At 38.3% G+C, this 16,435-nt stretch overlaps 1 protein-coding gene across 1 annotated transcript in view; it reads left to right on the top strand.

Moving 5' to 3' along the window:
• The window catches only part of CACNA2D3 (calcium voltage-gated channel auxiliary subunit alpha2delta 3), a 408,036-nt gene that overhangs the window by 293,725 nt on the left and 97,876 nt on the right, over nt 1-16,435 (top strand). Inside the window, exons 15-17 of the mRNA XM_041425790.1 lie at nt 3,717-3,788; nt 4,580-4,660; nt 8,643-8,717. Of these exons, the coding sequence (XP_041281724.1) occupies nt 3,717-3,788; nt 4,580-4,660; nt 8,643-8,717 (228 nt within the window). The remainder of the gene's footprint in view (nt 1-3,716; nt 3,789-4,579; nt 4,661-8,642; nt 8,718-16,435) is intronic.

Genomic DNA, 16,435 nt, shown 5'->3' with positions numbered 1-16,435 from the left:
GGATCATTTATCATCCCCTGCATCCTTTACCTTATACTTTGAATAATTAACTGTCACTGGGAATAGCTGAATTAACTGTCACTGGGAATAGAAAGTAGAAAATTCGGAAAGCTGTAGTTTCATTGAAGTACATGACTAGTGATTTTAGCACTTTTGTAAAATTATAACATTTAAGCAGAATCTAATGGAGTACAAAATAATCATAAAGTAAAGAGTTTGACTTAGCAGTCCTTTGGATCTATTTCCTTCTGATGAGATGCTATTGTCTTTGTTTTGTAACGTATATTTGGTTTCTATTCAGAAAACCATATAAAAATTCTCACTTACATGTTAATTGCAATCTTTTTTTAATTGCAATTCCAAATTTCTCTCTCACATTCCTCAACAAGCAAACTTACTTTCAATAACATTTTTGAATCAGCAATTTACAAACTCCAACTATTTTACAATATAAGGGGTTTTGTTCATTTACTCTGCGTGTCAAACACAGAAACATCTCTTTAACCAAGACACTCACACAGGTTCCTATATTGTCCCAGACCATAAGTTGAGTCTATGCCAAAATAATAGCTATTCCTTATTCTTTTACTCCATGTAAAAACCAAATTCCAGTTCTCTGAAGCTCTCAGCCTGCCTCTTGACTCTGATCAGCACACAGAAGTGCAGTTCACAGAAGAGTGACACGAACACAGAAGAGTTCACATAAAAGCGCAATGGTCACAGAAGATAGCACATTGTGAAGCAAATCTATACAGAGCAGGCAAAGGAAGAAGGGCAGGGTGGGTTGGGCAGGTGTGTCAGAAATTCTGAACAATCCCCTGTAACTCTTGTTGCCTATAGACTCCCAAGGAAGATATTTCAGATGTTTCTCAAATTCCTCTTTCTTAATGAGAACACCTCAGAAAATGTTTCTATTCTTTCCTGTATATGTGTGTCTGGTTGAATTCTGGAGCCTGCCTCATTCTTTGCCCTGGGGTGGATGTTAGTGCTGGGTGTAAGGCTAAACTCTTAAGTGGCTTAACTCTAAGAGGATGATTTTTATTTGTTTTATTGGAAGATCTGCTTGGAGTTGTTCTGAGGGGGGGTAACTTGTGTACAGCAAGGAATTAAAGGGAAAAATGTTGTAGTTAAATCTATTTCTAAAGGGAATTTTTCCTCCAGTTATAAAATTGCTATCACTAAGCATTAGAGATCTGTACCTTTTTCAGAGAGCAAGTTCTGTTTCTTTATTCTAAACAGCCACAAGACAAATAGCTTGGGAAGGCATTTTTTCCTCTGTCTTGAGATTTATTTTCTTTCAAAGATTTGTTATTTTTTTGCTAAGCATTTTATGAAACTGAGTGTCCATAGCCCTTGGGTAGTTGCCCAAGTAAAATGGTTACCACCATGTCTTTCCAGTAGAAGAACATTCTGGTGCAAATCATTGATGCTACCTACTACATTCATCATTTTAGACTAGGTAGTAACTCCATTATGATGGAGTTGCTATGATGAGCAGTGACTCAGTAAAACATTGTAAATACAAGTCCCTGCTCATCCAGTTATTTGCTGACTCCACTTATGGAAGTGGTCAGCAACCTGTTCATCTGCCAAACAAATAAAAGTCAAAGAGGCTGGATTATACAGTTGCAATTCTATAGAAATGATTGCAGCAGCCAGCTCTAGTTGGTACTTGTAGATAACAAAATTACAAGGCAATCACTCTTGCCTGCTTCCATAGTCAGTTTTGAGAGTTAATGGGCAGTTCTTTCATAAATTCCCAGGAACTCCAGACTGTGGGGTTTTTTTTTTCTCCATGTAAAGAATTTCAGACACTCTAAAACTCTGCTGAAAGTCCCTTGGCTTTATCCTATCCATTAAATTGTTTTTAGTAAGGTATTGAAAGTGAGCAGACTCATAAATGAATACTGTCCTGGTACTTGACCAAAACATGATGTCAGAGAAAACTACCCAGGGCAATCAAAGAAAATCTTGAAGTGCTCTAAAATTTCACCTCGTCATCAGCAGAATGCTTTTCCACTTCCTGGGCTCCTCTCCCCACAAATCATGTCAGTGTCCTTGACACTACTACTCTGGCCAAGGAGTGGAAATTCCTACATTGGTTTGGCTGAATTTGAGTTTCAAGTGCAGCCTTTGAACCTACAAAGTTTTGCCAAGTTTTTTGGGTTTTTTTCTTGTTTGTTTAATAACTTACTATTCCTTGATAGAGCAAAGATTATATTAGGGTTAGAATTATCTCTTCTTGCTAACAAGGAAACAAAACAAAAAGGAAATATGATCGTAAGTTTGTTCCACCTCATATCCCTGGTGATTCCTTATCAGATGTAAACCTTCTTGACTCTAAACCCATTTGTGTTCCTGTCTAATGTCTGCAAACATTCCCTCTCACCATGACATAGTGCCATGCTTCAGGAAATGTACTTGTTTAAGAAACTTAAAATCCTCCTGAAGAAGACTGGGAGGACACATAATTTTCTAGATTTTGTTTGTCTGATTTGTTAATGTGGAATATGCTTCAAAAGGAATATTTATCATAATGTAGGAATTGTTTTCTGAGAATGTGGGGAGCCAATTGCTATTGCTTCATTATAAGAAAACCTGTGTAAACACAAACAAAGCAAAAAAATTAATTGCAAAAGTTGTAAAAAGAAAAAAACCGTGATGAGAAGTTCTACTTGAGTGTAGAAAAGATCATAGAGATGTAAGAGTGATAGGAGAATGTCACAGTCACAAGTGAGCATGCATGTCACCTACAGTATTGCTCAGCAAGATCGTCCCTGTTGCTGCACCCAACTGGCTGAACACAGGTGAAGCAAAGCAGAATTTGTGTTCTACAAAATCTCCACTTGAGGTCATAACTGTCTGTGTCACACTTTCAAATGTTGGATAAACCTCTTCAGCTTTAATATCTGTCCCTGGGGACAGAAAGGGTTGATCAATAACTCTCTACGTCCTACTTAAGTTGTTTTTCACACGTTGCTGGTGAAGTTGGATAGCACAGAGCAGTGCTGGTCTGGAGCTCCCCAGCCAGGCTCTGCCTCTGGACAGAGGTTCATCTGAACAGGGAGGAGACAGTCTGAGCACTCTCACTGTCCTGCGGCCAGTGATAAACACCCTACAAGTTTCTCTTGAATGGAACCAAGGTCAGGAGATCTGTTTGCTCCCTAAACTGAAAAAATGCATTGAAACCTGATGTGAAGAATCAATTAGTGCTTCATGGCACCTCTGAAGGCAACTGGAGCAAAGGCACTCCTGGAATCCTGACTGGCTGTCATCCTTTGTGCTGCTGTGTGAGCTGAGATCTTGGTCTGGACCAGAACAAAACCCACACAGCTCATGGCCGCTTGCCCTTGGCTGGGAGAAAACGGCCCGAGGCAGCTCAGGCAGAGCTGGCAGTGGGAGGGATGTGGGGCAGAGCTCCAGCTGCTTTGCTGCTGCTCCTGCTGCTTCCACAGCCATCCCAGCCCCTTCTCTCTCCCATGGCAGCCTGCAGAGGGAGAGAGAAGGAGGCTTTTTTCCTGCACTGGAGGGGCTGTGATGGGCAGGCTGGGCTGGGCTGGGCTGAGCTGCACTGACTGCAGGTCCAACTGCATCACTGTCATTTGGGTAAACTGCCTTATCTCATTTAAAATGGAAATAACGTAATTGAAAAATGCAATCACATGCTTGTAATTGTCCCTTAGTTCTCAGAGATAGTATTTCTTTTTCAAATATAGCTTGCTGATGATCAGGGATTGGTGTTGATGACAACTGTTGCCATGCCAGTATTTAGTAAGCAAAATGAGACTGTAAGTACTCGGATTATTTATGTCATGTGATAATGGTGTAACTGATGTGAAGTTGCTTTCAGGGATCTAATAAGATTTTAGCCAACTCTTAAATTTTTTTCTTCTTCTTCTTCTTATTTTGTCTGCAGTTAGAATCCCTTTATTTGCATAAAAATGTGGACAAATAATCCCAAATACCCATACTCTAGAAACCATGGTAAAATGATGAAACCCTATGTCTGAAGGAAAATTTCAGATGACACTAGGTCTTACAGCTTTCTTACTTCTGTATTGCTTTTTTTCGTAGTAAACATTATATATAATTTTCCTCTTTGCTCTGATATATCTCAAAATTTAATTAGTTTTATGTCTATTATATATGTATCTATTTAACTTCAGTAATTCAACAGATTGTTAAAGAAACTTAAGTGTACTTTTCCCTTAATGCTTCACCTTTCTCTTTTGTTTATGAAATGATAGGAGATATTGGGAAAGACAGGAGTAACATATTTTTAACTGTAGTTTTTAATTTTAAACCTATTTGCATGTGAAAGATTTCAATAGAGGGACTCACAGCTATCAAATCATTGCATGTCTTTTCTATGTGAATTGTAAATAAAGCAGAAAGGAGCAATATTATTGATTTAATTACTGCTTGATCAGCTGAATTGTACCAGTGCCTGCCTTCCCCACTTTTTAAATAATTTGTCTGTTATCTATTCAATATCATAGTGTAGCTGCAACGTGAAATAAGTGGTGAGAATGTTTATTATTATTGTGGTTCTGAGTGCATCTTTTATTGTTCTTTTCAGAGGTCTAAAGGCATTCTCCTGGGAGTGGTTGGCACAGATGTTCCAGTTAAAGAGCTTTTAAAAACTATTCCAAAATACAAGGTAATGCACAAAATGGTGTATATATAATTTATATTTAGTATAACACCTCAAATATAACCTAATTAATTTTATATATTGTTATTGTTTATTCTTACATCGCTCCATTATTTCACCCATTTATCTCAGGAATTTTACCTCTGTAGTGTCTGAGATCAAGTGCCCTTTTTAAAACCTAAGTTAAAATATGGCCTGATTTTCACATTTTTGTGAATCAGAGGGTAATATGAAATACTGACCACATTTTGTGGTCTAGAGGATAATATTAAATACTGTCCATATTAAAATCAATGAAGTCATCAAACTATGAAATATAGCCAGAACACAAGTCAAAATAACCAAAAGAACCATGCTGAAAAACTGCATAACTTCTAATGAAAACCTATCCTTAATGTGGCTTTAGGCTTCCTGTTTGTGTGTAATTCTTCCTATCCCAATTCTGTGTCTCCTGGAATTAAAGAAAGTGGCACATTGCAAGAACTTAAACAAGTTCCTGCTTAACCAGACTAGTGCTTCCTTCTCTCCTACCCAGTATCTGCTAAATATTTTCCTCCACATAGTTTTCCAAAGTCAGTGACAACTCTACAGTAAAAGTCTTAAAATGAATTATCATAAAAAATTTCAGAACTTGAACCACTATATCTCTTGTGAAAAGTTGCACTCAGTAAAAGTAGGCTTCAGGCAAATACAAAATGTAATTACTTTTCATTTAAATTTGATGCAGTACATTAGTATTTCACTACTTCTCCATTTCTGAAATGTTTTACTATAGTACCCTGCTATTCGCAAATGAAAATTAATTAATATTTTCCTGTTAATTCCTAGTGTATTTTTTTGCATAACTAACAAGCATGTAACACAGTATTGCAGACAGCCTTTGGTAAAGAGGCCAGCCCCTGGAATACCTGCATTTTGACAGCACCTGTAGGGAGCATAAATTTGTATATCATACAAATTGTCTCTTAATTGTTTGCCATGTTCTCATTTAGTGATTTCTAACAGGGTGGAGGAAGAAACTGACTTGTGAGTGCCTTCCAATATTCCCACATAAAAATTCCTCCCATCAATTTCAATTCTAATTTGAATGCATTACGATTTACCAAATGATTTCCTGGATCAATATACAGTAACTGGAAAGCTTAAATTAAACAAGAATTTGATAAAAATGATGCATAAAAAAAGAGTGCCACTAATATTGATAAGGTGAATTGGAGTAAATTCCTGTGACCTGGATCCCACTAGGACAGGGGCTGTGCAAACCCAGCACAGAAAGGCTGTCCCAGGTAGAAAAAAGTTGCAGGCTATAAGGAGAGGCAGCAGGTGACTCCACACTGATATCAGAGCACAGTGACAGAGGCATTGCTGCTCAGGATAAATAACAGGGAACCCTCTCAGTGCACACACCAACAAAGTTTGCTAACAGCAATGCTAAAAAATGTTACACTTCTGTGCATGCAGAAATACTGAATCTGTAGAAGGTAGAGGAGAAAGGAGCAAAATTTGCTCCTTTGCTAAATTTGGAGCAATGGACACAATCTTTGGAGCTCTCTGTAAGGAGCTGTGGGGAGAGCAAGTTTCATTTGTAGTGAGAAGGAAGAACAATGTTGTGGTATCTGCAGAAATAAAAGCTTGGCTGTGCATGGCTGCATAGGAAAAGCCAAGTAATGGTGATATTCTCCTAAATAATCTGTGAGATTTGGACATACTCTGAATATGAGAATCTAGAAAGGGTGGGAGGCCCAAATAATGGGTATTGGAAGAGAGTGAGACTGATTCAGGAAAGAAGTTTTTTAAGAACTAGTTTTCTGTGGAAGTAATATATGATCCATTTGCTGAATATTAGATTTTTATTTGAAGGTATGTTTTATATTGTAGGATGTACTGCAAGAGAGGATTATTTCAGGAGGCACCAATATCATGCAATGCAGTTGGGTTAGTGAGATCATTTGAATTACAGCTTCTTCCCACATGCCCTAAACAAAGACTCTGCAATTGCAAGAGCATAATCACCCCTGGGAGCCATTCCTGCAGAGGCAACACGTGACAGAAAATTCACACAGGGATATAAAATGATGGTTGAAAATAGAAGTCTGCTGGCCTGGAATTCTCTCAGCTTGGATGAGGTGGATTTTATGCTGAGGAAGATGAATAATAGCAATAAGCTGTTTGCAGCAGTTGTTACCTTGACTAAACATCCCCAGATGTCAATGGCAGTTTCTCCTGAGTAAGGTGGGGTTGGATTTGGTAATATTTAAGTTCCATATGACATTTTATGACAGTTAGCAAAAGGTTTCTTTGTTTCTGAATCTGTGATTTAGAGACAGAATTCAAGGTTTAAAATGGCAGTGCTGCTGTAAATGGTAGCATCACTCAGATACTGCAGAGGCTGTGCAGTTTCACACATTGCACAGAACATGATAAATGCTACACAGGATCCTGTGTAGGCCTCAAACAGGCAAATGCTTTTTTCCTGTAAAAAATACCACCCACATTTGTTTCCTTACCCGACTTCCATTGCCTGGATGTCATTCTGCAGTTATCAACACAGACAATTACACTTGAGATCTGATATTTAGCCAACAGCTCATTCCCTTGTCACACTATAATAGTTAAAATATGTCCACTGTTATTATTTTGGTTATCCCTCCTTTATGAAGAGATGCCAAGAACATATCACCTTGCTCTCACTGAAGTTTATTGCTGTAGGAAAACCACTAATTTATGAAACAATCTTCTGTGTGGCAGATACAGTTGACCATATACAACCATTCATACAGAGACACTATAAATTAACCTGGAATGTTTTACCTGTGACCTTGCCATAATATCATAGTCTGGTTTATATTTCCAGAAAATCACAGAATCCAATAAACTTGATCTCCTTTTTGCCTCTTAGAAAGGATTCTGACTTTTCAGCCTTGCTCAAGTTGCTTCGTGTCAGACAAATTCCTAAAGACCCACTTCAGGAAAGCATTTAAGAATGCACTCAAGTTAAACAAAAAGATTTAGTGGTGAGAACTGTAAACTAAATATCAAAGCAAGATAGTGCTGGACTTTCAAGTTCCTTTTTTTTTTTTTTTTTTAATACTTGAAGAATTTAAAAAAATGCCTAAAGATGGATAGGAAGATACTCTCTGCATGGCAAAAGACACATAGTGAACCTGTAGAAAAAGTCTACATTGGCTGCATGTTTATGCTAAGAAGGGATGTTTGAATGACCACATGAAGGATTTAAAGGCACATTTGTTGCATTCAGTGGATGCAATCAACTGTGTAATAAGCATATTATTAAATAGACCAGCATTTTTATTTAAATAAGTACAATGCTAAATTTGGGCACTGTTAGGCCTCAATCAAGCATCTCATTGCTCTCAATGAATCTCCCACAGTTCCACTCAGTACAAAGATGAAAACTTAGAGGAAGTTCTTTGGCAGAAATATCTGCCTTTGTGGCTCCAGCTGAACTGGAGTTAGCAGAGAGCCTTTAAGATGGGAAGATGTAAATATCACATAGGACAGGTCACTGTTGCCCACTGTAGCTGTGCTTTCCTCGTCTTTGAGGGAAGTGGTTCTTTAACAACGAGTGAAGAAAGCTGTGCACTCCTGGGAATGGGGAATTTATAATATCCCCGCATCTCTTTGCCCTGGCCCTCGTTCTGAATGCCACATGCTATGGCATCTCATATATAGCTATATTTTATATGTATACATAATATTTAATTGCCTCTATCACACACAGGAGCAAGTGCCCTGGACAGCAGAGTTGTGGGACAGTGTAAAATCATACTCTGGGCTGAATTCATCACATGACAGCTTCTCACTTGCACAAAATGTCAAGGATCTTTGCCTATGTTATAGCAAAGCACTGTGTGGATAAGGGCTGGGCATGCCAGGTGCCCTGGAAAGCCAAATTATTGCCTGATTTTTGTTGAAGTGTTTACTGGAGACCATGCTAATCAGTATTTCTTTCTCATTACTTTTACAGCTAGGAATTCATGGATATGCTTTTGCAATTACAAACAACGGATATATTTTGACTCACCCAGAACTCAGGCCTTTGGTAAGAATGCTATTTATTGATCTGTTTTATTTAGCTGTGTGTTGCATTTGGGGTTTTTTTCCTAGCCTTCATTAAAAATTAAATACAATGGAGCAGATACTTTAAATTGTTTCATAACCCATCATAGTTCTTGGTAAATTTGCCTCTGGAAACAACACTTAACATGAAAAAAACCCTAGGAAAATAAATATACAACTTGCTTCTGCAAAAGATGCAGACCTCCATTACTGCAAAATAGCAAAGCCAAAAATTGCTATAATTATGTTCATTTTACATTGAAATGGAATGTTGGAATGCTCTAGTGCTGTGTAATAACCCCTATTTGTCATGCTAAAGTGTTAAAGTTAATTTAATATATGTGCAGAAATTTCAATAAAGCGTATTTTTAAGCAAAATAGGAGCACTAGGGATTTTCTGTACTAAAAGAGAAATAGCATCAATTTTTACCTTTAGTTTCCCCTTATCATCTTGTTTGCACTAATCACAGCAAGAAAAATAAAGTCACTGTTTTGCAAATGTTTATCAAGTTAACACCCCAGAGGGCTGGTGCATTCCTGGTTGCATCATTGTTTAGGAACAGCCCTGCCAAGTGTTCCATCACCACTGGAAAACACTGGCATTAACGGTCCCACTGCTGTGGCCACATGGTTGCCACATGTGTTTCTCATGCAGGATCTCCAATGTCCAATTTCAACAATATTTCAGTAGAAAACAGAAATATTAACCGCTTGGATAATTTAATTTGAAAATAAAATTATTGACAAGCGTGATTTATTGAGTCACTTGCATATTTGAAGTCTTCACCAAGCAAAAGAATTTTTCTTTCTAAGAAATGGGCTAGGAATTACCACTAAATTAACATTTATGTTTGCACTTAGTTTGGTTTTTAACTGGAGTAGAACTTAGGAAAAGTGCAACAAGGATGTTTCAATGGGTAAATCTGACATCCCAGGTTTGCAAGGCACAGGAATGTATTTAAATGAAAGTTCTCTCTCTACACCACAACAGTTTAATAACTCTTGTCTTTGCTGTAGTGTCCCTTTCTCTTTGGGCAAATTACTTATTTCAAAATTATTAGTATTTATTCAGTATATAATAGATAATGAGGTAATAAGGTCAAGGAACTGTGGATAGCTCTAACACTGACAGAGGCTCTTACCTGCTTTCTAATTTCTGATGTTTTGCTTTAGTGAGGCAAAAGGTTGTGTGCTGTAACTATCCCTCACCAAATGTACATCTTGATGGCACTTACTTCATTACCTTATACAATGGAATCTCTTTTTAAAATCAAAATGTTGGTCAGTAGCCCATAAGCTGTCAGCTAGGGGAACTCACTGTGATATATTCATGGTCCGTGCATTTCAGGTTTTTGGAAGAGTCATTTTTACCTCTGGGTTCTGTCAGTGGTGGGTAATGAGAGTCTCCTGCTGATTTCAGTGGAGTTTTTGAGAGTGAAGTGATTGCTGGCCTGAGCCCTTGGTTTAACATTGCAGGCCAAATCCCGATACCATTGTAATATTCCATGGAATTTGTGACAATAATTATGTGAAAATAGGCCATAGATCTGGAATTAGATATTCACTAAAGATACTCTCTAAAATGATTTCTGTCTTAGGTTTGCATTCAAGTCTCACTGATTACTGACTTGATCCACTCCGGTTTATCCTGTTATGTTTTCCGGCAGTGATGTAAAACCAGAATATTGCTAAATTCCTGAGTTCCTAACCCCATATCTATTAGTTCTGGAGCTGATGTACTGCTTTTTAAGGAACTGTCTTCTGGGACACAGAGCAGAGAGGCGGGATAGCAAACAGCACAGAATGCTTCCTGCTGCACCAGATTTTTATCTAAAGCTGAGCAGCGCATGTAATCATTAAGCTGGCTGCATTTTTGTGCTGATTATTCTATTGGGTTTATATTTTAAAATGCTGTTCTGGTAGACTTCGTCTCTTGATTCTTCTGCTGTTTTTTTGAATAAACTTGGCTTTCGGTGAGGCTGATGGACTGGGTGCTCGTGGTTGGATTGCAGGGAGGAAGACACTCCCTGAATCCTGAGCTGCTGCTGGATTCTTCTGCTGTTTTTTTGAATAAACTTGGCTTTCGGTGAGGCTGACGGGTGGGATGCTCGTGGTTGGGTCGCAGGAAGGAGAGGAAGGCGCTCCCTGAATCCTGAGCTGCTGCTGGAGCAGCCCCAGGCCCCAGCGCTGCCTGGGAGCTTCCACCGTCCCCCGTCCCGCTGAGGGACCAGAAAGAACCTGTTTGTTCCGTTCCTCACCGGACATTAGCAGGGCGATGAGTCGCGACAAACAAGCGGATAAAGCGGGGCCGAGGGTCCCTGGGGCATGGCCCTGGGCACACGGGGCCTGTGCCCGCGGCTGCAGTGCGGGGCGGCGGCCGGCAGGTGGCGCCGCCGCTCCGCCCAGGGCGCTGCCCCAGCGCGGGCCCGGGCCCGGCCTGGCGCCGCCCGCTGCCTCCGCAGCCCTTCGTTCTCGCCGGAATTGTGCCCCGTTTTAATATTTTTCCTTTTCCCCACTTTTTAAAATTTTATTTTTATTTTTGTTACATAGCATAGAAGAGCATCCATTGCGCATTTTCCTGCACTATGCTCTTTTAAAGTCTCCTTTCCTACCAGAAGCACCCCAGGGTGAGCTCCACAGACTGTAGCTGATGGGAAAACCCCTTTTGGAAAAGTACTGCTTTGATACATCAGAATGCCTCTATATGCTGAGTTTGACTAGAAGTCTATATTTTTACAGAGTGGTAGTTTATTTTCCACGAGAGAATATTTTCAGTTGCGTGATGTAATTTGCAATTTTATATTCTCTTGAAAACCTCGACCTACTGCTAATTTAAAAAGTAATAAATTGTTTGGGAGTTCAATAGCGAATTTTAAGTTTTTTCTTAACTTGGCGTATGAGGCTCCTTACCTGTAGTGAAATGTGCACATGAGGACACAGCCTTCCTCATTTGTGATCATGTCAGATTTAATCTGCTTTTCAGGAGTCTCTTAACACTTGTGGTGTGTGCCAGGTGTTACACTGTTATATTTTAAAATGAAAATATGTCATGTTGATAATGCTACAGTTTGCCAAAGAAACGAGTTTACTGAATGTAAAGGAAGAATGAGAAACAAGGGATAAATACCTTTTGCATTCCCTTAAAAACGCACCCTGTATTAATTGTGGTTTAATTAATTAATTGTGGCTCATTACTGCCATTGTCACTCTGCAGTCTGTTAAAGGTTGGTGCCAGAGGAAAACTGCTTTCTTAGGGAAGTGTAGTGGGATTGCAGAGAAATGAAGGAATGTCCCTGGAAGATGAGTGTCAGCCACAGTCGCAGATCACAGCATTGTGAACATTATCTGGTGGTAGGGGTTTGTGCTGCTGCCTCTCAGCCCTAATGCTTGTGTGGTTTTCAATAAATAATAGCAAGGTTGCTACCAGTTTTCATGAATTCCGTGGCTTTTTTGAATCGTAGGTAGCAATGGGATTTGTATTTTTGTTCAGGGTGTGGAGCAGGTTTCATTTTTTTTCAGTAATTACTAGGGTAGAATACTCAGAGTTCCTGAACAAGGAGCTCGAGTTTCTTAAGAAAATATGTATTTAAAGACAAATGCATATGTTCTTGAATAAAATTGCATCTTTTATTTACATTCTACCATTTTAAAAATAAATCTGAGATTAAAAATGTGTTATAATTTATGAAGTAATCTGCTAAACATCCCTGCTTGCTAAAGATGTTGTAATATTTCTGGGTTTAAATCAAAATCTTCTGTTTCTGAGAAGATTTGGAGACATCTATTCTTACTCTCAAGCTCTGTAAGACTTGTAATGGGGTTTATGAATGGCTGTTTGTGAATGCTCTTACCACTGTAAATGAATTCAACTGATGCTTTTCTATACAAGGATGCACATCTTTAATTTGATCAGTCTTGAAATCAAAACACCTGAAATCAAAACCTTTGTGTAATATTGCAGTGCCCTCACCAAAACATGTTGGTAGTTCAGGCGCCTGAGTGAGTTCCCATTTCATCCTTAGAATGTGAACTGTCACCGTGTGTTGCATTAAGCTGAAGGACCTGGAGTGTCTGAAGATTCTAGATCAGTATTAAGTCTTTTGTAGCTGTAAATTTTGAGAAAATTTGTTTCTCCTAATATAGGAAAACAGAGAAATCCTAGTGTCAGGGGAAACATTAATGCCCCACTTAAGCGGTGTTAGCCTTTCAGAAGCAGCAAATCTCATTTCTCTCTGGGGAGTCCCGCCTGGAACGTGAGATAACCTACACTTACCCTTGCTTTATTCATTGACTCCATAAAACTCTACAGCTGTAGCTGACAGCAGAATATTTAAATGATTTGAGCAGTGTAAATGCCTCACGTTCATTTAAATAACTGAAGAATTCAATCACTTGAATGCCAATGATTATTCCTATTGGAGTTTACATTTCAAAAAAGACAGCCCATCTGAATCCCTGTGAGAGCATTAAATTGCTATCTAATTAGAAGTGCAAAATTACATATATTTAAAAGATAATTAAAGGTTTGAAGGCTGTTGAATAACTGGTTGTACATATAAATGAATCACCGAAAATTTGTTAGCAATATGCGAAGCTTTCTTTTATTCTTTGCTTTCAGCTTTGAAGTTAGGTATAACTGAGCTCATGGGTTTAAGTCTGGTAGTATTAAGATAAAGGCAGATGTTTTTAATTATTTCTACTAGAACCCCAAATAATTATAAGCAGCTGCCAGTTTTACATAATCCCGAATGATAAATCCCGAGAATGCAAATAAAATCCCAAATAGAGGGGTTGTTTTCTTCAGTGGAGTAAATCACATCCATGTCTTTGTGGTAATTGTCTGCAATCCACCTGAGAACCTGAGCTCAGCTGAGGAACTCCTTGGCCAGGCTCAGGGTGTGGGACTTAAAGCTGGTATTTTGTATTGACTTTTACTTCACTATGTGTATTTCTATATTGCTTTATCATTTCAAACATTACTGCACTGTTAGTAAATACATGTGGCAAAAGAACTATTTCCTTCTATTGTTTTTCTAGAGGGTTCTCCTGTGTACTTGGCACATCTAATAATTCCTACTTTTTCTCTGCTTGGAAACTTAGAATTAAATTGTTCGCTTTTCACTAGCAAATGGCATAGCTGCTGTTTTCAGCTTCTCTTTGCAGTATTTCTGCAAATTTTGTAGTACAGCAGTTTTTCACTACCATCTGGCATGGAGAAGCAGTCCAAAGTAACTGGTTTTTACTACCAACCATAACCTAGGAACTTCTGGATTAGCATCTTAAATAATAGGCTGGTCATGAAAATCTGTCTTTGGACAGGGAAGATGTTTTTCCTATTTTCCTAAGAGAATCAAGGTGTTACCTTTTTAATATTAACTAAGAAGGTTTGTTTGTTGTGAGGTTTGAAACAAACTTTGGTTTTTGACTGAACACCTATCCGTGTTCTATAGATTCAAGGCTAAGTGCAGATCAATAAGAAATCCTTTGAAGTTGCAGACTGGATGGAAACTGAAATTAAAGTATCACAAATGACAAAACAGGACCATGTGAGCATGTGAGAGAAAAAAGTATTCCAAGTGAAATAAAGAGCTTAAAGGCCAAGCAGCAGTGATTTAGATTAAGATGCTGCTTCACATGTATCCCCAGGCAGAATGTTTTGGAGCTAAGTAGCACATGGAGAATGAAAGCTCAGTCACTGGGGGTGATGTTGTATTGCCAGTTATAACAGGTGAAGCAGGGAAGGGATTTTTTATTACTATTGTTTGTTTGTTTGTTTATTTGTTTGGGTTTTTTTGTTGTTTTATTTATTTGTTTGTTTATAAATCACACTTTCCCCTTGCACCGTGGGAGCAGTGGGAAAGGGCAGCAGCTTGTGCTGGGAGGGCTAGTGAAGCTCTTGGATGTTGCATTGACCATGGGAAGTCAGGTCAGATGCAATTCCCACCCCAAAAGCTGCAGGCTTTGCATGACAGTCAGAGGTACCCCAGACAATAAATAAGTGGCAGCTTTAGGGTGCAGAGTCTGAGGGAAGGGAGGGAGCTGAAAAACTGCCCAGACCAGGGAATTGCAAATAAGACAGTGCTTACAATCTCTGCCTGTTTATTTAAGACTGCATGGAAAAGTGTGTGATTTTAGTTACTTTTGCCTTTCCTCTGATACTGTTTCATTCAAGATTTCCCATCAGACTTTGTAGATAGAAATACCTTTGTAAGATGGCTTAGTGCAAGTTAGTTATAGAAACAGTTATATTGTGCAGAATTTTATTATGTAGAATTCAAGCTCAGCAAAATATATTTGCATATTTTCACTTGTCTCCTCTAAACAAAAGAAAAAGGGGTCATTCTCAAAGGCTGATGACATTAGTACACCTGATGAAATTTATACATTATCAGAATTCTGAAGTGCTAATTCAAAAAGATGAAACTTCATTGAATGATGTTATGTTTTAAAATTGGATAGGTTTTTCCAGTACCTAATTTCTTACTTTTGTACACATTTGTAGTTTGGTAATGGAGAGATATTCCTGGAAATTATTTTACCTATCTTGGTCTTGGTTGGTTTTTAGGAGGTGCTTTTCTCACAGATGATTCCACATTGTGGCTTAGAAAGTTCATTAAAATCTGGTGATGCTTCCAAGGCTACTATCACAGCAACTTCCTCTCTCCCACCTCCCCATTATCCAGATGGAGCACGTCTGAGAAATTCCAATCACCTTAGACCCAAGATTGCAGCTGTTAAGATGTAGCTTGCTCTGTCCTTGATCAGATTGCTACACTCTGACTATAAACACGTGGCTGGTCATATTCAAGGCAGATGGCTTGGGACTGCTTGTATTAAAAAAAAATTAAAAAAAAAAGAAAAAATCAAAGCAAAGAGTTTAATAATGGCACATGTAAATGGTTGTGTACATGGTGGTGAAAAAGTGTGGATCAGTCTTTAGCAACACACATCACACATTGTTTGAATCATCCGATGCTGTAAGGGTCTGGCCCAGTCTCAAACAAAAGATACTGAGTAAGATATGATAAAGCTCATTCTAATGGAAAAACCAAATCATGGGTTTTCCTCACAAACAAATCCCACCATCCTGTAGTTTTGAGCAGACCAAAAGTTCCTTCTTTTGAGGTCCAGATACTTAACACTTTTCAGTATATTTTTTTCCTTCCCTGGGGTTAACTGCTGTATAATTTCACCTCATATTTTATATAAGCCAAAGATTAGCATCACACATTTTAAATCTAGCTCTTTTTCTCCTGTACTTATATCAGAGTAATTTGGTAGAATTCCTAGTTTCTATCTTTCCCAATGGGTCCCTTAATGATTTTTTCAATGCTTTATAGTAATCTTGCAGATGGGTTTGGCTTCAGGCTCCAATCAGCATTTTATACTTTACCCAGGAACCTCAGAGATAAAAAGTTAGATTAGGTTTGCTACCAGAGAGGAAGATATAGATGAATTCTATTTTTAAAACCTGGGGAATTGCTTCAGTGTCCATGAATAACTTTTAGTAAGAAATTAGTTAGGCAATAAAACCAGAAAGAAGCTAGAGGAGAATGGACATTTCAGCATTATTTTTATGAAGTATTTTAAATCTGATCTGCTTGCCTTGGTGTTTGATGCCCTGTTTACATAAGCATAATGTAAATTTACTGCTGGGAATAAGGTGATATTTTCGTGAAGATTATTAGTTTCTGTCCTAAA

Source organism: Onychostruthus taczanowskii, unplaced genomic scaffold, assembly GCF_017590055.1.
Source record: "Onychostruthus taczanowskii isolate IOZ18803 unplaced genomic scaffold, ASM1759005v1 scaffold9, whole genome shotgun sequence".
NCBI lineage: Eukaryota > Metazoa > Chordata > Aves > Passeriformes > Passeridae > Onychostruthus > Onychostruthus taczanowskii.
Note: the sequence above shows the minus strand (reverse complement) of the source record. Positions and strands in the feature narration are given on the sequence as shown.